The following is a 25,179-nucleotide window of genomic DNA, read 5'->3' as shown; positions in this document are numbered from 1 at the left end:
TCTGAGTTTCCCCAGGAGACCACTCAGCTGTCAGTCCAAAAGTGAAAAACACCTCAGCAGGGTCTCGTTTAAGAGTGTTAAATCCAAAAGCTGCAGTATAACATTGATTCCATCCACGCCATACTTACTAACTTTACTCGCAATTATGGAGAAATTATACTGTGCAGTGCTCTCTCTGTCTAGCAATTCATTAGTGGCGATGGTTCCTTCAGTTCCATCTATTGTAAAGTAGCTGTCCCCATCACTCTTCCAATCTATGAAGTACCTGTATATAAAAAGAGTAGATGCAAATGTGCAATGATTACACATTAATCATAATGGCAGTCAGGCTAACTTGACACAGTTTCTTATTTTTTTCTCCCTGTAGCTATTACCCACCTTGCAATAAAGAAGAGTGTAAATGACAGCTTCTTTATTGCAAAGTCAGTATGCTCAAGGGGAAACTGGAAATAATGAAAGATTTAGTACTCCTGCTGTTCATATTATTTTAGGGTCTTGACATCTTGAAAGCTCAGCAGAGACTAAAATTCTAAAGCTGACCATGGATTTCTTTAACCTGCTGAATATTAAAACTTTTTCGAGCGGTAAAAAGATTTTTTAATGGTGGCTTTGGGAAGAGCTGGGGCTGGGGAAAACATCTGGAAACAGCTACAAAGAACTTAGGCCAGAACGGAGGTAGAATCTTTGTTCTCATGGATAGAAAAAAAAAGAAAAAATTATATTACAAACACCGAGGGGACATTTTTTAACTGACAATGTGGTAATTGCACAGAAATATTTTTCTCAAACACATTTACAAGGGCCATTGTTGTTTTATTGCTCTATATATCCAGACACCTTTAAAAAAAAAACAGTGACCTTGGCTAATAATATCTGTTTATCTTCTTTATTAGCTAACTTTCTTGGTAATAACAGAATTGCCTTTTCTTTGTGTGAAGCAGCTGGGCTAAAAAAAAGCCAAGAAAATGAATAAAAACACAGAAGTTGCATTTATATAAGTCTTTAGATAACAGCAGAAATATAGGGTAATGTATGTAAAATTATTTTCAAACATATTTTCAATCATAATAATAGACATTTTGAAATCTTACCATGTGCCAGACATTATTTGAAATGCTTACATATATTTACTTATTAAATCCCACAGATACCTAAAAATAAGTATTATTAATCATCCCATTCTACATGTGAAAAAACTGAAGCATAGAGACATTAAGAAATTTGCCCAAGTTCACATAGCTAGAAAGTTTTAGAACTGATATTTGTAACATACTATCAATCTTTTCCTTATAATTATCATCATATACTTACCAACTTTAAATAAAACATTTATTGAAAGACCTCTGCTAATCAAGAGCTCAATGCATCACATATTCATCACCACTATTCTGGCCAGATGTATTAAGGCAAGGTCATTACAAACAGAGGCTGAAGCAGGTGACATCAATGTAATCAGCCCACCTAAATCCCCAGGCCAAAGAAAGTGATCTACTAGTCCATCATGGAAAGTTAGTTAAAGTATGTATTTCAAAAGAGCAAACTTTTCTTTTGTCAAGCTGTTTATTTGAAATTGATAGTTTGCATATCATTTCAGTGCTAAATCAAAACTACTTTCCTTTCTGAATGAAATTTATAACCCTTAACTTGTCAATATTTGTTAATAACTGATTTCTGAACCAGAAGATGCTGAGTATTATAGGACCAGGGCATAAATTATGCTGTTAATCTGCTTTTGCTAACTCTCTTGTTGACTTGAGGGTTGAGAATGCATTGATCTCTTATGATTTCAATGTAGTATCCTATCTCTTAGGAATGTTCTCAAAAATTATAAATGCACAATTATGAGACATATTTAAAAGTCAGGGAGCATAGAATATAATGAGCTTAATTCTCCCTATTACATAATCTTTTCTGAACAAGAAAGCATTTTCTCACAATACCCCTTTTCAGCATTTTTAGTCAACTGGGCACATGCACGATTTAAGAAAATTGCTACTGAATCCTTAGTTACTTGTGCATTTCTGAAAGAATTCGTGGTGTAGACTAACTTTAATTGTATCATTCACTAAATATTTCCTCAGTGCCCACTATATTCTAGACATTGGACTAGGATTGAGACTTATAAAAATAAAAAAAGTACAATGCCCACCAATACAGAATCTAGTTGGGCAAACACGTATAAACAGATTTCATCAGCTGCTTGAGAAACACAGACACTACAACAATGCAAAGAAAAGACACCTAGTTCAAAACCTATTGGTTCAGGCAAACCTTCCTGCACATATCATGCTGGTATTAGAAGGCTGTAGAGGAATTATTCAGGAAAAGAGTGAGGTAGACAAAGTGAAGAGAGGAAGGAAGATATTTCAGGAAGCTGTGAAAGCAGTAGCAAAATCATAGAGTTTATGTGGGGACTGACTATAAGTTAGGAATTATGAAAAAAATATCTGTGAGGCATAATAACATAAAAAAAAGATACAGGATTTAGGTCAAGGGAGACCTTGTAAATTATATTAAGGAGGTGGGACATGATTCTTTGGGTAATGAACACTATAGAGGCATATAATTCGGGTATGGATTAAAATTTAATCAATTTTAAGCCATATGGTGTACATATTAGAATGGGACCTGACTGTAAGCATTTCTTATATACCAGAATCTTGCCAAGACATGGAAACAACTAAAGTGCCTTTTGATAGATGATTGGATAAAGAAGATGTGCTACATACATACAATGGAATATTACTCAGCATAAGAAAAGATGAAATACTGTTATTTGCGACAACACGATGGATCTTGAGATTATCATGCTAAGTGAAATAAGTCAGTCAGAAAAAGTTGAGAACCATATGACTTCATTCATATGTGAGATATGAAACTTAAAGCAACAAATAAACAGACAAATAAACAAAAACTCACAGATACAGAAAATGGTTTAATGATTTCCAGAGGGAAAGGGGAGCAGGGGGAAGTAGATAAAGATAAAAGGGGTCAAATATGTGGTGGTGGAAGGAGATTTGACTTTGGGTGGTGAACTCACAATACAGTTTACAGATTATGTATAATTGAATTATATACTTGAAAACTATATATTTTATTCACCAATGTCACCTTCAAGCAAACAAACAAACAAAAAGGAAAGACAAAACAATCAGGGATGTAAAACAGATTTTATTCAATGGGCTTTGAAGAATACTTGAAATAATTAGGGATATGCAGGCTGAAAGAAAGAAGACAAGAAAATATGCTAGCTTCCTTTAATTTGATAAGGACACATGGAGAGAACATGTTAGACTCACTCGTTATGTTTTAGTGGAATGGAGATAAGGACAGAAGGATGACATCTATAGAAATTGTGATTTCATATAAACATAACAAAGACTTTGATATTAGACTATGCAAGGTCATAATGAGTTTCTTCAAGAAACAGTAAGCACCGGGAATAATTAAATATTGACTGTCCAAATACTTGGGGCAGATGTGGTTGAATGCATTTAAGCAGAGTTGGAGATTCTAAAGGTACTGACGTGGCTGAGTGGCTAATACTATTTCCCATGCAGAATGAAATCTATTTCTATTACTTAGCATGGAACTCAGTACTTTCTAATCATTGTTTCATACCAGAATTCTTGTTCTGACCTCGACAAAAGTATTCTACTTCAAGTACTCCAATAAATTGTCACTTTTCAAGCATACACTTAATTTTCCCTAATCTTTTTTTAAATAATAGCTTTACTCATATACTATACAATTTCCTCATTTATGCTGAACAATTTAGTCATTTTAATATGTCCACAGAGTTATTCGACAATGTGGTAGTTTTTAAGAAAGATTTTAAACTTATTAGTTCCGATTTTTTTCATTTAATGGGGTAAGATCCAATTATTTTCACTTGTATAAGATAAAAATTGTGATAGTGTGGTGTCAGGTTCCTATATTTCTCCTCTGCTTATTTTCTTTTGTATTAAGTAAATATACCTAGTGTGATATTATTTTTTAAATAATTTTTATTACATTTTTTGAGTTATCTTCTTAGTGTCTGGTCTAGGTTTTGCCACATAAATCTTATCAGATTCTAAATCAGTCTAATTTAATTCCAATAAACTGTAGAAAAGCTATTCCTATGTAGCTATGTTGTATTAAGTATGTATGTATACATATATTTACATACATAATTATTCATATTATACCTATATAGCCAAAAGCCCCATAAAACAGTGTTATAATTATTGCCTTTTATAATTTCATGTTTATTAAAGCTGAAAAAATGAAGAAAAGTGAATATTTTCAAAAGAGCTTCAGGGTTCTCTACTCTTATATACTCTCTACAACCCTGGGAAATTCCGAGTCACTGGGCGAAGGCAGAGGGTGGTCTCATTTTGGCTCTCCAGGAGTTAGCAAGATGGGGCAAGAATGATTGGGATGCATATCACCTACCCGCTGGGGATAGAGCTTATGCCCTATGAGTGAGGTTGGGTGGAGGAAGTAAGCTGCCAGTCTCCCAACCACACTCACTGGGAATTTATCCTTTAAAACTCTGGAGTTGGAAAAGCTGAGAAATGCTAGTGTCCTGTGCCTTCTGGTAAGATGTTGCACCCTTGTTGGGAGCTGAAGGGTGAGGGGCCTTGTTTCCTGAACTACATCCACTTAGAGTGGATTTCCTAGCTCAGCTGGGAGATGGGAATGGGAGGAAGGAGGTAGGACCTGCAACAAAGGCCACAATCTCTTGCTGAACATGTTTTAGTACGTTTTCTTGAGTAAATGTTTCTTCATTTGCTGAACGCTTTTAGAAAATTTTCCAGAGACAGCAAATAGCTGTTTTACTGTTTTTTGTTTTTGTTTTTTTTTAAATAATTTTCACCATCTATACGTGTTTTACTGGGGAGTATGTCTGCAAGTTCCCCATGCTGCCATTCTTTAAGTGGAACCTTATTCCTTTCTTCTTTTCTCACTCATTCCAATTAAACTGCATGCTATCTTTTAAAGGTTGTCTTTGTTTATATCTTTGCAAGTCTTTGAAATGAACAGATTTTTCTTTTACACAGCATTCCATTTTGAGGCAGATTCCAGCAAATGTAAGACAGTTTATATACCTCCTGTGGATGTGATTTTCTTTCTAATCCAAGGTCCTTAGAATTACTTAAGATCTAGCTTTATTCATCTTTGGATTCCCAATCTGGGATGTTATTTCACACATAGCAACTGCTATTTAAATACTGTATGGAATTTGATGCACAGATCCTATTTTCTCTACCTATATAATAGTTAAATATTTCTACTTTAAGGGAATATATTTAGGGTTTTAAGAATGTCTTCTTTAGGACAATCACCTATTTCTGGTTTGCTGAGGACTTTCTAAGTTTTAGTACCGAAAAACCTGAGGCCAAGAAAATTCTTCAGTCCCAGACAGTACTGGAACAATTAATCATCTAACTTCTAGTTAATTACAACATACAGTGTAGGTTATAATTTACTTCTGATTCAAACAGGAGTCCATCTCTGTACAATGACTCACTCTACACACAGATAATTTTTAATTGTAACTTTAAGTTTTTCTGGTAAGACTTAAAAATTCAAGATCTTACAAAATGTATGCATAAAATAATGTGTATAGTTTTTTGTTTTATTTAGTTGGTTCAGTCTAATACTGACATAAAGTTTGAATTCCATAAATCAACCACTACTGGGATGCAATAAATTATAGCATGAAGAACACTGACTTTTCGAATAGACAGAACAAGGGTAATATACTAATTCCTTCACTTACCTTGAACAAACAGGTTTAAAATGTCCCCCTCTAATGCCTGTTCTCTTTTTCCCCTATAAAATTTGAAAAAAAAAAAAAAAACCTCACATAATACTCACATAATCATAGTGAGTATTGTACTAAAAATAAAGTAAGATGTATGTGCCTCAGCATGTGTGTATATATTCTTTCCTTCCTCTCTCTTTCCATATTATGATTATGTTGAATTACTTCCCAGATTAAAAATAACAAAATAAACAACAAAAAAGTATGCTTAGCTCTGGGACCAAGATGTGACATTCATAGCCTTCAACTTTAAAATACCTTAGCTACAAACCTCTGAAGTAGAAATTATGAGCGTAAATAGCCACACTCTATTTCACACAGTGATGCTTTCATTTGACTCTCTCTTCTGTGTGGCATCTAATTTTTACTTCTCTCATCTTGTGAGGGTTGGTACCTCCTTTTCTCTAGATGTTATTCTCCTCAAAAGCTTACTGCCTTCTTCCGGAGTACTACTAATGTGTGGGGGCCAAGTGACAGAGTATAATTTTGTTACTTTTCTATAAATGAGTTTTCAGAAATTCCTTTAAAAGCTTTCATTTTATTTTTAATTAAAATCATCATTTTTAATTTTCTTAATAATTTTCTCACAGTTAATGGAAAAGCTAACTTTGACCTTGTCCCAATTCTCAATCACATTTTGTAAAAAGTGCTTGATAATACACTTATTCTAAAATTATTATGTCTCATCTTTAAGCATTAAAGATGTAGGAGTAATGATTCAGGTCACAGTAGGAAATATTATTTTGTTCAGGTAATAATAATAGTTCAAAAATCTCTTCACTTTTGTCTAGTCTTATTTGGTAATTTTTTTTTGTCTTGTGGCAGATAATAAAAGTAAATTTAGTTGAATTAAGTTTCACAAACATTTTATTGAGAACCTAAGCCTTATATAGCAACACTTAGATTGTAATTGCTTCATCAACAATCACAAATTTTTTTCTTAGGAATTCTAATGTTTCTCTCAAATGATGTTAAATAGTAGTTGCTAATTTCCTATTAGTTCCTTTTATGCTTTTTTCCCTAACCTTCCTCCTTATTTTTATTTTCCCCTTAGTAGTATTAAAAGTCATATCTTAGATAGTTTAGATAGCTTCTCATTTAATGAGAAACTAAACAACTTACAAAATTATAACAGTGTAATTAAGGCAAAACTCTGCTGTCTTCAATTTTGCATTTGGCAGAATGTAATATTAAAATAAATTAAAATAGATCTTTAAACAAAGGGAAATGCATCATAATCTACATATTATTAAAATTACGGTTGTCATATTTTTATTTCCTTCCAAGTTGCTTAAGCTTTCCTCATTTCTTTTAGTCATATTAAGGTAGTCATACATGGTCTTCTGACTGTATATCCTTTTACGTATCTAGATGCCAACTTTTGTCTGCCCCAAAAGCTTTATATCTGGTTTATTCTTCAGAGACTTTGAAGCTGTTAGGTATAATGTAAGAGAGTCTGGCACCTTCTTGGAAATTTAAATATATTCTTATTGTATGATCTGGCAATTGCACTCCTTGGTATTGACACAAAGGAGTTGAAAATTTATGTCCACATAAAAACTTACACATGGATGTTTGGATAGCTTTATTAGTAATTGACAAGACTTGAAAACAATCAAGATGTTCTTAGTAAGTGAATGGATAAATAAACTGTGGTACATCCAGATGGAACATTTTTCAGCATTAAAAAGAAATGAGCTATCAAGCCATGAAAAGACATGGAGGAATGTTTACGTGTATTACGAAGAGAAAGATGCCAGTTTGCATGATTCCAACTGTATGACATTCTGAGAAAATTAAACTATGGAGACAGTAAAAAGATCAATGGGATTGGCGTAGGGGAGGGATGAATAAGCAGAGTACAGAGAATTTTTAGGCACTGAAAATACTCTGTATGATGTTATAATGTTAGATATATATCATTATACATTCATTCAAACCCACAGAATGCACATCAAGAGTGAGTTTTAAGGTAAACTATGAACTTTGGGTATTATGATGTGTAAGTTCACCAGTTGCATTTAATGTACCACTCTGGTGGGGGATATTAATAATGGGGGAGGCTAGACATGGGTGAGGGCAGGTATATGAAAAATCTCTGTACTTGCTCTGAATTTTGCTTTGAACCTAAACTGCTCTAACAATAAAAAGTCTACAAGAAAATTTTAAAATAAAACATTTTATACCTCTTTCAAACTTCACAAACAAGTAAGAAATAAGTAAGAAAATAATGAGCAGTTTTTCAAATTTTTAATTTTGACCATTTAACTTAATTAATATTTAAGATCAATTATATATGTTGCTATAGGGAGTCATTATTAGCTGTTTTTTCCTCTCACCTTGTAAGCATGTTTTTGTAGTTGATGCATTGGAGAGGAGAGCTCTCAAATAGAAACCAGCTATTTGATAGTCTCTCAACCCATGATTAAAAAAAAATCAGTTACAGAAAATTTTCAAAAAATGTGATGAACACACCAGATTTGAGCAATAAGTTAATTTTAAGTAGGGCACAGATAGACATTTATGTTTTCACAACAAGTTGTTAATTACTTAAAATATTATACTCTATTATGGTAATTGATAATCATTTTCCATTTATTAATTAATTTTACTACTTGACTTTAAGTGGTAGATATTGGTTGGAAATATTAAATAAAAAGAGATAACATGAAATATAAACTGTTTAATTGTATTAAATACTGTAACTTTTAACTTAGATATTGAAGTTTATATGCATTAAATATGCATTATATGCATCTTTAAAATTACGTGCAGTAAGTTTAAAACTGAATTGTTCATTCTCTCATTCGATACACAAAATTAATTTGATTAAATTTTATTTTGAAATTCATTCATAGGATAACTAAGATTTTTACGTTTGTATCAAAAGTGGCACACATTGAGCTAAATCATCCATTAATAACTCTCTGTAACTCAAGTCACTCATACTGAAAATAAAAATTAATTTCCAATGTAACAGAATAGTCACATATTTAGAATTTTATTTCTAAACTTAAGAGACTGTTGTGAAACTCACCTCATTAGTGGTGGGAACACATATCCACTCTTAATCTGACACACTAGAAATCATTCCCATGAACTATATGTAGTAGGAGGGTCAACGAACACAGAATATTAGAGGTAGGAAATTAATGCATCTAAAGGGAAAGGCTAGAAGTATGTAAAAGAAATAACTAGAAATTAAGGTCTAAGCAGGAGGGACCAAACGCGGCATAACTAGATTCTTTACAAGTAACAAAAACTTTCTTCTAAACTATTTAAATCCTAGATTCTGGCTCTTTGCTGTTCTCAGCCATGGTAAAATAATAATATTAATAAATACAGTAATATGGAATAATATAGTCCTAAATTAATACCTTGCAAAATAATCCTGTGAAAAGACAGTTAAGCAAAATAAAGCAAAACAAACAGAACATACCTAAATATGTCAAGTAATTTTACATTTTGATGCTTACTTTTCACAACATATTTTTACTACTATTCTTAAGTGAGCAAACATGTTTTCAGACCAAGAAAAGATGATTCATACCCCTTGTTTCCTCAACTGACATGATTCAAGCTTATTGTTTACTCTAAGGCAACTTTCATGTTGATTCAAAAGCAGCTTTATCTTTAGACAGCCCCTCATGGGAATCCATTAGTGACTACAACTTTAGTGAGTTAGTACCCATTAGAAGAAAGACAGGGGATATTACTATATTTCACATAAAGTAACAGTTGTCAGACCCTAGCTCCTATGACATTTGACATTAAAAAAAAAAAAAAAAAGAAAGAAAAAAGAAAAAAGAAATCAGGCTTGTAGTTGGAGAATTTCTCTAAAATGTAGGTCTCTTTTATTCCTCCTACCAGTGTCCCGACTCTAACCATTTTGGTGTATTTGAAAGTTTGTAACATTCACCTTCCCTTTATCAGGTGGTATTTTTAACTTATAGACTCATTAAAATCATATTTTATTAATTTATTGATCTCATTGTGCTTTTATCAGTCCCCCAAAATAGAATATATGGTAAATTTAAACAATTTAGCATGTTCTCTAAGATATCGTGTTCAACTATGTCCCCAAATTCTCCTCATTTATTGAACCGTAGAGAGTTTCAATCCATATTTATTTTTATTTCTTTCTTTACAACATTCAATATTTCTTCCATAACTGCTTTTATTCTTGTAAGTACCTGTAAATCTACTCACCAGGCACTTCTCACTTTCAAAATTATCAACAGCACACACAGGGTCTTCAGAAACAATATTGATAAATGATGACAGGTTAATATGTAACAACTACTAACATGGCAGATTCTCGAGACTATCCCTACAAACACTATTAATAAATATAGTTTTCTGGAGTTCAACTGGAAGTAAATCATGTTGTTAAATGGACATGTAGAACAGCCATTTAACTTCAATGAGTAAATTAGCCAGCATTTGGCCTGACACATAAGGTTGCCCAGTAATTGCTGTTTCTCTTCCTTTTCCCAAGACAAATGTGCTTCTTTAGAGTTCTCTCCTGATCACAGATATGTTTTATTCTGGCCACTTTAGAGGATGGATTCAGATGTATACAAAGAGCAGAGCTTGAGTGCTTGCAAGATATTTACTGAGATTTTCCTATATGTTATAAATGTGTTGTGTTGAAGCCACTGAATTGTTGATCCATTTTTATCATTAATTAGAGGTGTAAGATTCAGAAAAATTCCCATGTTTCTCTCCCCTTCCCTCTCCTTCTCACTCTCTCTCTCACCCCCTCTTTCTACTCCCCATTCTCAGTACCTGTAGGCATGTGACAGGGAATTTAAATTTACAGAAGTAAAGGTGAATGAGAGCGAGTCTCAAAATATGTTGTAGGATTAATATATAAGTTAAGAAAAGGGAATCCCCATCATGTCACAAGTGGAATTTATAGCTTTGAGGGAGTGGGGAGAAAAACTGTTCTCTCACACTTTCTTACCCCAATGATTGCTTCGTCAACCCACTGCCCAGCAGCCTTATGTCACTGGGAGTTCCTGGCAAAGTCTGGACTTCGAGAAATTCCATAATTCATCTTTTGCAAGAACTAACTCCAACTGTGCTTCCACCAGCAGACACAATTATCACAGTGAGAAAATGAACTATAAATTGCAAATGGTAAAACTTTCATTTTCAAGCACTAACTTTGGGGGAGAGGTAGAGATTTTAGAGTGACCAAAAATTTATTAAATGTCTATTATCTTCCAGCCACTGTAAAAGTATCTTACTATCATTAATCATAAGAATCATCCTTTGAGGTTGTACTATTAAATCCCTTTTATAGATAAGAAATTGAGTTTGGTTAGCTTGAGTGACATATCCAACATCGCACCACTGCTAAACCCTGCCACAGGAAATGATATCACATGATTTTGTTAAAATCCTAAGGCTTTTTCCATTAATACTTCTCATATGAAGCCATTACTTTTTTAAGTAACATATTCAAAAACTAAATCATTCATGCCGGTTTGCACAGAGGTTCTGTTTGTTGTTAAATTTATTTTTCTGACACACATATAAAAAAAATATTTCTTTTTCTTACCTAACAGCACTACTGCCCACGTCGAGGTCTTGTGCAGTGACGGCGCCAATGATGGTCCCAACCGGAGTGTCTTCGTAAACCTCCATGGTGTATAGCGGCTTACTGAAAACCGGCGGCTCATCCACATCCAGCACGCTGACCTTCACTGTGGCTGTGTCTTTGAAAGGGCCCACGGAGTGAAACCGGTGGTCAAGGTGAAGGTTGGAGGCTTCTACTTTAAAAGTATATGCTTTCTTTGTTTCAAAATCTAATGGCTGGAGTGAGGACAAATGAAAGGTGAGGTGGTATAGTCATAAAGGAAGCGGCAAAGATGGTGAACATTGCTTCAGAACATTTGCAAGTGAATACAAATTGTATTGGTTTCAACATTTCATTTTCCTTTATACCTAATGGGTAAAGGAACGTTTTAAGAAAAGAATTACCCGCTTGTAGAAGCTTCTGGGCAACTGGTAAAGATAATCTGTCGCATTCATTAAAATGACATATATGTACACATACATATTAGATAGGGCTTATTCATTTTATATGAGCAGCAAAAGAACAACTTTTTAGGCAAGCAGTTTTTGCTCTTATACAATTCTGACATCTAGTGGAATTTAATAGTAATTAAAACACAACTGAAATTGAATACTTGAAGATACTCTTGAGATTCCAGCTGAAAATTTGGTATAACAAAATATGTTTTTTTCTCATTTCAACAATAATATCATTTTCTATTAAACACTTAAACGCCTAGATAGTTTCTCTAAAAATAAACTCTATCAGGATTTAAAAAATAAACAGTGGTCATTATGAAAAGAGTTTCGGTCTTTTGTTTTCTCAACATTGACTATAATTATTAGACACTAAGTGTAAAGCATCATCAGGATATTTTACCAATAATTAAAGCTTTGAACACATACGATTAAATTATAGAAACTGTGAAATATAATATTTGGAAGTCACTTGTTCATGGAGTCACTGATTCTCTATTTCAACTTTACCACTGCTTAAATACACTTTTATTCTGAATATTCATTTTATGTTCTCAATAACTAAAAATATTACATTCTAGAAATATGATGTTGCTGTGGTGTTTTATATAAATGAAAACAGTAAGGTCAATGGTTCTGACTTCTAATCACCTATGAAAAATTAAGACCACATGAAATTAACATTTACATAGAGATTTTCTGGGACCTTTAAAACTTTGTTTTCTAAATTAATTCCCTCTAGTATGACTCCAACCACTTGCTAATTGCTGTGTTGACATATCCATTTTTTGCCTCAGTACACCTAGGGGAAATAAAGAAAGTAAATTTCTCTCTTTCAAGGACAAGATTGTTGTTTTATGTGTTTTCTCTGAGGATGCAAAAAAGGAAATTAAAAAAAAATACTGTGAAATTCTCAAAAACAATCACAGTTGCACAGAGTTTATTACAATAAACAATAACACCGCTTGGACTTGACATTAAGTCTTTCTCACAGTAATTTTCATTCAGAGAGATCTATATTTATTTTTCCTTTATTCCCTTTATTTTATCTAATTTGTTAAGGTTTTAATCATGTTTTAGTCTGCTTCGTACTCAATGCTTTCTTTTACTTTTCATATTTTTAGTTATCTCAAAGTGATATACATATAATATTTATTTTTCTTCCATTTCCATCTCCTTCTTGATAGAAACTTTGATTTGTCTTTAGACCAATAAAAGAACGGTATACATAATATGCCATGGTTGATATTATAGCTATTGGTTCTATGAATAGAAATATAGTATCTTGGGGAAAAAAAAAAAAAAGGAGATAATCCTACGATGCTTTTGTTTTGATTGGCCCAAAGTTTGACGACCATGTTTTGTTAATGGTACCAAACTCATGAAAAGACAACCAATTGCCAAAATAGAATAGCAAAACACTATTGAAGAGAAAAAACATGAAACTGCTGCAAATACAACTGGAAATATTTAGCCTGGAATAAAGATCAAAACAAGATGGGATAGACATTTTCACATATTGAAAGGCCGTCATGTTAAATATGTTAGGTTAATCTATCTCTTAGTAAAGTTAACAATAATTTAAATTATTAAATGCAACTTTAGGTTAAAAAATAATAAATCTTTAACAAAGGAAATCTTTCCAAATTGAATTAATTAAAAAAATATATACATTGATGGTGTATGTAGTGGTAAGGCTGGGATACATCCTGAGGGGAGAAAGATGCCATGACAAGTAAGGTTTGCTCTTTCTCTATTCAACAGACTTAGAGAACATTGAGAAACATGTCATCTTGTTCAATGAATGAGTTGTTTGAAGCAATACTACATTCTCTATCATTTGAAGTGTTCAAGAGAAATCGGATGCCTTAAGAGATGTCTGAGAGAGATCGGTATATAAGATAGAGGGCTGCACTAGCTAATCTTGATTAAAAATATATAGAGAAAAATATATATATTTCTGTTTTATATTCTAGAAAGCTGAGGTTGACAGGGCTGGCATCATCCACTGATAACCTCTGCCCAAGGCAGTCCCTTGCAGGATGGGAGAAGGAAGCAGGGCCAGGCAGGGGACCCAGCCTGTCTCCTCACTACCAAAGAATGGCCAGGGGCTCTGGGCTCTAAACGCTCTATGAATGGTAAACAAAATAAATTTTCTATCACAGTGACCCCTAACTTTTAGTGTAAGACAATTTTGACTTTACTACGTTAAGTCTTTTTGCGTAGAAAGCTAACTGAGCTGCCCTGGCACATACACATCCCCTCTTTTGGTCAGAATTATTTTTATCTTAGAATGTAGGAGTTAGTACCAATTGTTCCTCATTTCTCCTCTCTATTTTCTCCTAAACATTGAAATGCCTCTGATTATCTGTATGATTAGGCAAATGTGTTCTAGATAAGATCTCAATTTTATTTACCTATTTGAGTAAAATTCCACAGCTATCTGATGGACTTGTTTCTCCATTTTAAAGTTAATTTCAAGCCCAGAAAGAAATATAGAGAGAATTCTGTAACCTTGTCTACATTCTTTAGACGATCAGGCATCATCTATGCCTTTTAAGAACTTCTGACTTATCACAGCAAGCAGATATTTGCCCAATTGGTAGGGGAAATATAGAGTGAGATAAAAGAACCTCTCTGTACATACAGGTTTTCTTGGTTTTCTTGCAACTGAAAACTGATATCCTGCAGTGATCAAAGAACTGGAGAAAATTGTAGGAGAAATGCCACAATATTATCCTCGATGGCCTTGCTTTTTCATGGCGCTGGCCTTTAAGCAATGCCACTTTATAAAACTCGATAGTTCAGAAAGAGCAAAGATAATCAATACTGATCTCTTTTGAGTTGACTTTATTCAGCCTATCTGACTGACTGTCCCGCACTTTTCATGGAGGGAGGTTTGGGGTGGTATCAAGGAATGAAATTTATCTAACTTTACAATCAAAAGAAACTTTAACATTTAAAATAAATATAGAAAAAAAAAAGGATTGGTTTTGTTAGAATTATAAAGGTGAGGTAATTTAGCTCTAGCACAATAAATAAAACCTTTCTGGTATTGCTTAGGATCCTATTGAATTTTATGAACCTTTTTAGAAAAGTAAGAAAATGATTGATTGAAGAGAATTTAGTTGAGTAACTCCTTGCTCCTAAGAGTATTTTAATAAAGGAAAGTTAATGAGAACAGAATTTTTAGAAACCAATTGACATTGTAGGAATTTCTACAGTAAGAAACCATAACTATGGAGAAATGAAATATGATATACTTCACTGTTCTTTGATGTATAAAGGGAGAAATTGGGCAAGATATTGCTTTTTTGCATCTCTGTTTTTAGTTAGCTTCTTTCTCTACTCTTATTATGCTGAGGCGCAGGTCATGAAAAACTATATAAAACATTAAATGCCAAATGATTTTGTCATTTCAGAGAGAGATAAATAATGTTTGACGCATGTAGAAAATGGTAAAACTGGAGCCACTTCAAAACGTTGGAGTTGCCATCCCATAGGAACCGTCTTACCTATCTTGCTCCTCAGAACTTTAGAATGTTAAAACTTGCAAAATGACCACCAGACTGGGCCTAAGGCAGGATCATATTCCAAACAACTGTTTACAAAGTTAACAGGAAAGCAGACATTATGACAATCAGATCAAAAATTAAAGATAGTCTTTAGAATTAGCATCACTATGTTAGCTTACCTACACCGACAGACATTCCTTCCTTAGCTTGTTAACACTCATAGAAATTCCTTTTTTCTATTCGTATAATTATTGCCCTCTCTTTTACATACTCACACCTTGCCTTCACCTCCTAATTGGAACACGATTTGAGTTGTTGCCTAAATCAGTGCTTCCTGAATAGCTATTCTTTGGATCTCAACTAAATATTTGTTGCTTCACTTTGGTTGTTTGTTTTTAGGTTAACGTATTAAATACAAGAGAATAACTCCTTGAGCTCTTCCAGGACTCATCATGCTTCTAGACGATGTTGAGTGGAAATGCATAGCTACAATTATATTTTGAGGAATTTGAAAAACAATTTCATAGACAGAATTCCAAGGTATCCCCAAGATTCCTGTCCCTAGTGACCTGTATTATTCCTTGCCCTTGAGTATGTGAGGGGCCGGTGAATTGAGGGAGATATTGCCCCCATGAATATGCTGTTTTATGGGAAAATAAATTATGCAAATATAATTAAGGTTCTTACTCTATGGTGAGTTAATTAAAGGAAGACTCGAGGGGTCTGATCTAATCATGTGAGCCTTTAACAGAAAGAGGCACTACAGATGGTGTCCTCCCTGCCTTGAGAAGTAAACCTGCAAGTATGGAACAAATTCAGGTACTAAGATAAAATGAAACAAAACAAAATAGAATTAGAAGAACTTTTTGGTGATATTTTTCCTAAAAATGAGAAAAGATTTCACCAACTATTACAAATATTTAAATAAAACATATGATTTATATGCACATAAATCATGGTTATCTAGGAATGCCAATTTTGTTTAGCTTCCCTGAATGACCATGCTCACATTTTACTTCTAACATATATGTTCTTCACAATAGTTGAAGGCATATGCTTTTCGAAAATATACTAAAATCTACTGCAAGCTGTGTGATTTTGAAAAAGTTAATTTTCTTCTCTGCGCTTTATATTTCTCATTTGTTTAATCAGTAGAACACTGTTTTCTAAGTACTTTACAAAACATGTTGAGTTTCCTAAAGCATGTGAAGACAAAGAAATAATGCATGGGAAACTAAACCAGTAAACCACTGTGAGATATTTGTTTTCTTAGCTAACAAAAATTCTAAACACCCCATATATTTCAAACATTTCCTTTATCCTGGCAACACAAATATAGATATGACAAAGTACAGCAAGAAGAAGCAGATGTGTTTAAAATACGAGCACCGTCAGTATCATAAGTGCTTTGACAGAAATGCTAGCATTTTTAAAATAAAGTAAGGCATGATCGACTTTGCCTGAGGGGCTCAAGAAAGTTTTTAGTGAGAGGCATGGGCGAGAGGCATGTTCAAGGACAGGAAAGAATTAATGAGATACTCTGGAGGGGCAGTGCCTTCTATCTAGAAAGAGGAATGGCACAGGATCTTTGCTAGAAATTGTGGTAAATTTGGTGTACTGTCAAAGTAGCAAGCGCATACGCGTGCATATGTGTATATGCATGTCTGAGTGTGTGTGTGTGTGTGTGTGTGTGTGTGTGTGCATGTGTGCGTGTGTGTCAGAGATGGTAATACACAATATGTAAGATTAAGTTTTTCTTAATCTTACTAGTTATGGGAACCAGAGACGGATTTCAGCATGAGAGTAAAATGAACAGATTTAGGTTTCTACCGTTCACTCTTGAGGAAAAGTCAGTTTGGATGGAGGTAAGGTGTAAAGCTCAGAGAACAGCCATCACAGTAGTGGAAGGGAGCAATGAGGAGGGCTGTAAATTAACCTATGAGAAAGATTAACCCTATTTCAGGAGAAATCAGGGGCTGGGCTTCTCATTCTGTTTGGCAAAAGGAGGTAAATAGCAATGAAAGCGCGTAAGAAAAAGCCTGAATTTCTGGTTTAAGGGACTGGAGATGAGATGGGGCCTTAATCAAGAAAGGAGAAAATATGAGCAGGCCCATTTTTGTTGGGAGAAGGAAGGAATTTGGCTTTAGACATTCCCAATTTGAAAAGACTATAAAAACACACAGAAATGTCTACAGGGCAACAAACAATCTGCCCTGGTTATGTCAATTTGGGGACTGATTTCTAGTTGATGAGACTATTTAAGAATGTTAGGCAGAGGTTTAAAAAATAGAAGACAAACCTTTACAAACACAGGGTCATTATTTGCAGAAACAAATTAAAAACTACTTATTTTTTTTTAATTATGCATGTCAGACTGGCTAAAAAAAGAGTATTTTAAATTTAATAAATTGAGGTGTATGATTGCCTACATATAAGAAGTTATTTCAATTTTTATTTTCATTTTTGTGAGTTATTCAAAAATTAACCACATGATGGTGCTACGCTACCAAATCATTTGAATTCACTCCCTTTCCGTTGTAAGACTATAAAAAGAAAATGAGTTTTAGTGACTTACAGGGAGGGCATCAGTAAAATATAAGTGTCCAAAGAGACCAGTTGAGAACTTAGCTTATTTGTTAAAGAGTCCTGGTGAAGAATAAAGTATTTTATCTCTTATGTTTTTTTAAGAAGAAAGAAAATAGTTCTGCTTTGGATTCAATGTGAACACTATTATGTTTATTTGAGATGAAATAATATTTCTGAGTAACATCAAAATAGTAAGAATTTTTTTAGTTCTCAAAAAATTACTTGTTTTAAAATAAATAGAAAATCACTTCAGCATTTTTTTTTACAGCAGAAAAGAAAAGCTTTATTAGAAGAGAAAGTACACTTCCAGACGTGGAAATGGGCCTGAGCAAGCAAAGAGTGGCTCAAAGGGCAGCATTCTTCATTTTAAACATGGTATCATTACTTATTAGTCCTCAATAGATTTTTTTTTAAAATAAAAATGGTACAAAACTGTTTGAAAAATTATGCAAAACATTAAATTGTTCTTTCGCATAATTTGAGTAATTTAATTGCCTAAATTTCTTAATCAGCAATAAGAAACCCAGAGTACTTCTATAATTATTCATGTATTTCAGTCTTTGAACATTTTTAATTCATGTAACTTTATATTTATTTTTATACTTAATTAATATATGTTTGTTCTCACTTATCCAGTAAGATGAAAAATACTGGCAAAAAATATAGTGAGCTTAGTTCTTAACTTAAGAATAAAATTGCTGAATATAAAGCACCTTGTACTCTTATTTTAAATGTAGCCATCTTATCAACTTTAAATCAGGTGAAATATTTTTAAAGTTTTTTCATCCTGATTCTGTATTTTTAATTGTTGCAATGCTTAATAACATATAAGGTGCCTTTTATTTGTTTATATACTTTACTCAGTGCAATATGACATAAGTATAGAGTAAGAATATTTTTTAACCAATGTCTTATGCTTTAGAGAGATTTATAAAATTTCATAATATTATTCTGAACTCAAAGTGACACAAGGAAATGACATTCTGTAGCAGTGCTCATAAATGTAATCCAAGATTGAAAAATAAAATTTTAAAAACTGCCTTTTTAAAATTCTTCTCAGTTTATATAAACCTGACCATCATTTTTATCCACTTAGACACTTCGTACATAGACACTTCATAGAGCCTGCCTACATCAGCATTTCTCCACTGTGATGTCAACACTCACCAACGGTTTATGAATTAGAAATTTATATTCTTAGAAAAGTCATAAAAGAGGAAAGACCAAGCCTGGTAGGGTTAGAGTTTACTTCTAGATCTTATTTTTTTATTATTATTATTATTTTTTATCTGTTTGTAAAAATAAAAAAAATTAAAAGTCAATTAAACTCTAGTAAGAACTTTTAATGATTTCATCAAACAAATAGGCCTAGTTGTTTCAACATAAAATATATATCTGTTGAATCTCAGAATAAAAATGCCTCTGGAAATGAATACTTCATAGTCATCTCATCTTTTTTTTTTTCATTTGACATTCTGTTAATGAAAGGAAAATTAAAATTGCTGTCATTTTCAAGTTTTAGTCTTTCTGTCTTTTAATTATTTTTGGGTACTCAACTGTCCAAAAATTTATCTATGTACCTTTTTCAATTTGATGACTCCTTCTTGTGTATCCTCATCTGTGACGATGTCAAACAAATTTCCCCCATCCCCTGGAACAATATTATATTCAATTTCTGCATTTTGTCCAAAATCAGGATCCACAGCTCTTATTCTTCCAATAGCTGAGCCAATAGGAGAAGATTCAGGAACTTTCAGATGGAAGATGCCTGATGAGACATATATAATTTGTGTTGACAGAGGAGTTAGTAAAGTATATAGTAAGATTACCAGGCTGGAAAAATATCGTCTATAGAAAATAAATCAAATTTAAAACATAATTGTAAAAAATGCTGTCAAGAATTGTTGAGTAATTGATCCTTTTCTAGAATTTTAATTGGACATTATAAATAGTAGAGTGTGTCAAATTAAAATTACTGTGAGGAAATGTTTTATATGCAAACAGCATCAAAGTATACCTAATATCAATGTGAAGGTGGGAATATCGATGAAATTAATTGATACTGATACAATAGAATGCAGGATATATAACATAGATGAAAAAGATAGATGATATATAGATGATAGATAGAGATATAGATAGATAGATAGATAGATAGATAGATAGATAGATAGATAGATAGATAATAGAAGATAGATAACTATGTATAGAAAGTTAAGGTTATGTTTCCTAACATACATAAATATAAAACATATACATAATGTAAATATAAAACAGATGGACTGTTTACTCAATTAATATAAATTAAAAAACTGAAAATGAGCTGTAAAATGATTATATGTACAGATAACCAAAATTGTAATCCACGATGAATTTAAAATAGTATATTATAAACTAACATTCAATTTATATTTAATGAATTTTGACTGGTACCCTGCTAGGCACTGTTATGCACTTTTAAAATTAGGATCTAAGTTCTCTCTCACATTTTTTTTACCCTTAAAAAAAAAAGCATTTTTTGACCACCAGGTGGAGTACTGATATTACTATGAATTTGATGCTGAGTTAGAAAAAATAAGAAAAATCTCTATCAATATAAAATATGTCAGAATCATGAAAAAATATAATATCTCACCAAAAATAAAAATGTGTTCATTGTTTAAAAGAGTTTTCAAAATTTTGTAAGGTATAGTATGAAGAAAAAGGTACGGTATAGACTGTTTTACTGACCGCATTGAAGCAAATATTGATGGATTAAACAGCAGTCTGTTCAATCAAAATAAGGAAGAGACTGGAAGGATATAAAAACACAAAAACAAAACTAAATATAAAAACACAAAGTTTACATTTTGATATTGCCTTTTCAATTTAAGTGACTATTCATGGATTTTAGATTGCACTCTCATAGGTAAAGCAACCAAGGTAATTAATTTGTTTTGGATTTTTAGTTACATTCATAAAAACTGAAATAGGAAGGTCTTTAACTTGTTTTTTCAATAATGAAGTCTTTTTAACAAACTACATTACAACGTTAGTTATTCACTTCAAGAGTTATAAGAAAAAAAAGAGGAATAATCAATCAACACATTATGGAGATTCTGTCAACTGAGTTTTTAAGGAGGCAGAGTAATGAAATGGTAATTTGGTGAATATATTCCCAAATATTTTTAGAGACCTTAAAGGTCTTTCACAATCAGTTTCAATATTCACTAATTTCATTAGCCTGGTAGCACTTAAATTTTGTTATCCACTCCTCCCCTGGCCCTCTAAAAAATATATTTACTGTTTTCACTTATAACATTAAAATTAGCATTATTTATATCCAATGGACATTACCTCAATGAGATATGTAATATATTTAGTCTCAAGACACCTAAATATTTATCTAAAACTTGTTTGGTGCCATGTAAAAGATACAAAGTACATTTTACAGTGGTATAAAATAGTCATTTAATTAATTCATTTAATAATTAATTAATACTATATACCTTCTTTCAGAGGGGGATATGAGGATTCTTTCTAAAAGGACATATTTAAGAAATAAACAAATAAACATATACAAAAAACCAACTGGCAATAATGAAGTGTTATATAGACATTATAAAATAATTTTGATTTAAGAAGTCATCTTAATCTTTAAGAAATAAACAAATAAACATATACAAAAAACTCCAACTGGCAATAATGAAGTGTTATATAGACATTACAAAATAATTTTGATTTAAGAAGTCATCTTAATCGACCTAGTAATTCTCATAGAATGAGATTAGATTTCATTAGGTTTATTTCCTAAACACTTAACACAGTGGCTGTCATATGAAGATGTTCAATATTGAGGACATAAAGCAGGACCTGAACTTGAGACAACCAGAGCAAAGAAAAAGAATAGAATCATAGGTTACATTTTATACCCATCATTGACATGAAGATAAAGAGAGACATTCAAGGGGCATTTGTCTGAATTTATAGCCATGATTCCATAGGATAACCTGATATGACTTTTGCAATCAGCTTTCTGTAGAGCATAAGTGTTTTCTAATAGCCATATAAACACCGATCCTGAAGCACTCCTAATATCTCTATTACCAAATGTGAGGATGTATGAATTCCTGTTTAATGTGGCAAGAAAGTATGTGATACAGTTATTTAAAGTTGTACTAAACTTCTTGGGGATAAATTTCAAGGAAAAAGGACAAGGCATAGATATGTGAACTATTTTTTCTTTTCCTTTTTTTATTCTTTTCTAAATGTCTATTAAATAGAAATAAGATTTATCAAGAATGCCTCCACATCCTTTGCCTCTCATTGTGTAATGGTTATAAAGAAAAAGAAGAAACCCAACAAAACTTTGACTCTGTGGTATAGTTGGTTGTGGTCCAATTTTATGTATCTTAATAAGAGCTACAGAAAGTCTTGATTTTTTCCTAATAAAATAGAGCAATGGAGGTCTATTGTAAATAATGTACTTTAAATCTTCCTCTAACAGGATATATAATTAGGAAGCTTATGACTAAAAAAAAATCAAAGACAGATAGCAGGCAAAGTTTTGAGAGAAATAGGAAGCTATCAATTGTAGACGATTTCAGATTTCAAACAGGGACAGTAGCGAGTGGAGGTGATGGAGGATGATTGGGTCGGGAGTGGGGTGGCGGTATTGACTGAAATCTTTAAAAAATATGGGCATCTAACTTAAAAAGCTGGGCTATTTCTTCTTACTCTATCTGTTCAAAGGGAATAGCTTCAAGTTACATATTAGGTTTATGACTTGGCTTTCGATTCGAACATTTAAAAACAAAAATAAAAGAATCAAAAAATCAAGGGAAATAATCTAATCTGGTGTCATCACTTAGGAATTGTGGTTACTGAAGGTGAAGAATTTAGCCAGAATTGAGATGATACAATGTCAGAAGAATTTTTAAAACTCTGAAAGGTAATCTGAAGGATATCAGATAATGTACACTATAGATTTGTCTTCCTTTTCAAGACAATATGCTGAGATATGAGCTTTATGTTTTATAAAAGGAAATTTTATGAGGTTAGTAATAATAAATGTGAAACAGCTATTCTTTATAGTGTCCTATCAATATAAGTTAAATAGCAGTTTTTAAAAAAAAAAAAATGCCCCCAAATTTTACAATGATCTAATGGCACTAGAAAACTTGTGATACATTGAAATAGTAGTATTGTCCAAAAAAGATTGACTCAATAGCATTTCACTAACATGCCATACCGAAATTAAGATATAATAGAAGTAAAACAGTGATTCACTACTTATATCTTTTCTGTGCATTGAGATTTTAGTGTACATAAAGCACAAATATAGAGCACTGAATTTTCTATTCTTTACATAGCAGAAATATATTTTAGTAAAGTGGAAGATACATTTGTTAAGACAAGAATTTCTCGATAAAATATTGTAGTTGGTAATAAAGTCTACAGAATATGGAACAAGTCAGAGAAACTATGCATTACTCATGTCAGATTGTTTAGGTTCTGTCGTTTTATTTCCAATGACTTGACATTTTATCATTTCTAGAAATTCAACAGCAGTAAAGCTGGGGTCATTCAGATTAATTCAAAACTGAAGTAATCTTCAGTTCTGCCAGAGTTGGATCGCTTATGATGTACTATGTAATTACACTGCCATCATCTTCTAGGCGTCCTTTTTGATGCATATGAAACATCTTAATGACATTACCTGTACAACACAGATTAAGAAATAAAACAGGTGGCAAGAAATTGTTCACAAAGTCAACAAAAATATATTCTTACAAATTCATCAAATATACATGCTGTACTTAACAAAAATAACCATGTTCCCATGGAAAAGAGAAAAGCATGTAGTGAACTGAGGTGGAATTACAGTGGCCAAGTTCTACAACTTCTTACCGGTTATGTTTGTTCTCTGCTAATTCCAAAAGTAAAAGTATCTGTTAGTCATAGCGTAAGTGGGCATCCTCTCAGTAACTATGTCGTTTAAAAAATTATATTGTGAATTATGACACGCTGTGTGTGTGTTTGTATGTGTGTGTGTGCGCGCGTGCGCAAAGGGCATTTATTGATACTCAAGGACAAAAGAAATACATTTCTCTTTTTTCTCTTTTGAGGAAATTCCAAGTATTTCTAAACACACCAAGAGATATATTTACTTAATATAAATCACTATGCTATAATTTACTCAGAAGCAAAGATTATAGGACCTGCTAAAATACATTGAGCGAATGAATGAATTACGGTACTGTAAAAACATTCAGTGATAGATTAGCAGATAAAAAGGCTGGAATAATCCATTACATATTCTCTTTTGAAATATATTTTATTTTTTCCTTATGTAGTAATAGCTAAAGTTACTCAAAATCAAAATATAAAAATTCAATGTTCAACTGCATATAAAATTTGTCTGTAAGACATTAATTTGGAGGCGATTAATACTTAAAAATACAAGAGTACTAGAAATACTAGAAGGTTTAATAAAAAATTATTTCAAATATTTTAAGAACTTGAAAATATATATTCAAGACCACTTAGACAATTACTTTAAGTGCTACATTTACATTTAATCTTTATGCATCCTATCTCAAAACTCTTGATTCAGGGATTGAATCCAGAGATTAAATGGTTCAAATAGTGATCTGCTGCGTTTGTATGTGGGTGTATGTGAGATTTACTATCTAATTTCATAGAAATAAAGTGTTACTTTACCAATAGTTTATTGTTTTAATGACTTAAGCAAATATAACAGCATTCAAAATGATTTCACCTATTCTAAAGAAAATAATAAGGAAACAAAAGCAAATAACATCTGTATGAGTAAAAGGAAAGTTTCTATAAACTGCGTACCTATTATAGCCTGTTATAAGCTCTGTGACCTTGGACAAATATTTAATCTTTCTTTTTCTAATCTTTAAAATTAGGATAGTAATAACAAATAAACATATTTATATTGTCAGTATTTTTATTATTATACCTAACATGCTGATTCTTGAAAAGTCACAATAATGAATGAAGCTCATTAAGTAATATCTATTATTATTACTCATGTTTAATCCTATTTTGTAGATAACCGCTATATCTATAATATAATATTTTCCTATCATAGGAATGATAATAGTCAATAAGAAACTGCCTATACAGGTATGGAGATGAAAGAAAAGGAAGTGTTAAAAGAGTTCTTAAAAATCATTTTAATTTCAACTAAACTATTTTCTCATATTGGAAGATCGGAAG

At 32.1% G+C, this 25,179-nt stretch overlaps 1 protein-coding gene across 2 annotated transcripts in view; it reads right to left on the bottom strand.

The window, feature by feature from the left end:
- The window catches only part of CDH12 (cadherin 12), a 332,500-nt gene that overhangs the window by 24,284 nt on the left and 283,037 nt on the right, over window positions 1–25,179 (bottom strand). For both annotated transcript variants that reach the window (XM_025043537.1, XM_025043538.1), the window contains 3 exons: window positions 19,533–19,720; window positions 11,379–11,632; window positions 129–265 (listed from right to left, as the gene is read on the bottom strand). In XM_025043537.1, the coding sequence (XP_024899305.1) occupies window positions 129–265; window positions 11,379–11,632; window positions 19,533–19,720 (579 nt within the window). The remainder of the gene's footprint in view (window positions 1–128; window positions 266–11,378; window positions 11,633–19,532; window positions 19,721–25,179) is intronic.

The sequence above is a fragment of the Pteropus alecto genome, unplaced genomic scaffold (genome assembly GCF_000325575.1).
Source record: "Pteropus alecto unplaced genomic scaffold, ASM32557v1 scaffold152, whole genome shotgun sequence".
NCBI classification, from domain to species: domain Eukaryota; kingdom Metazoa; phylum Chordata; class Mammalia; order Chiroptera; family Pteropodidae; genus Pteropus; species Pteropus alecto.
Note: the sequence above shows the minus strand (reverse complement) of the source record. Positions and strands in the feature narration are given on the sequence as shown.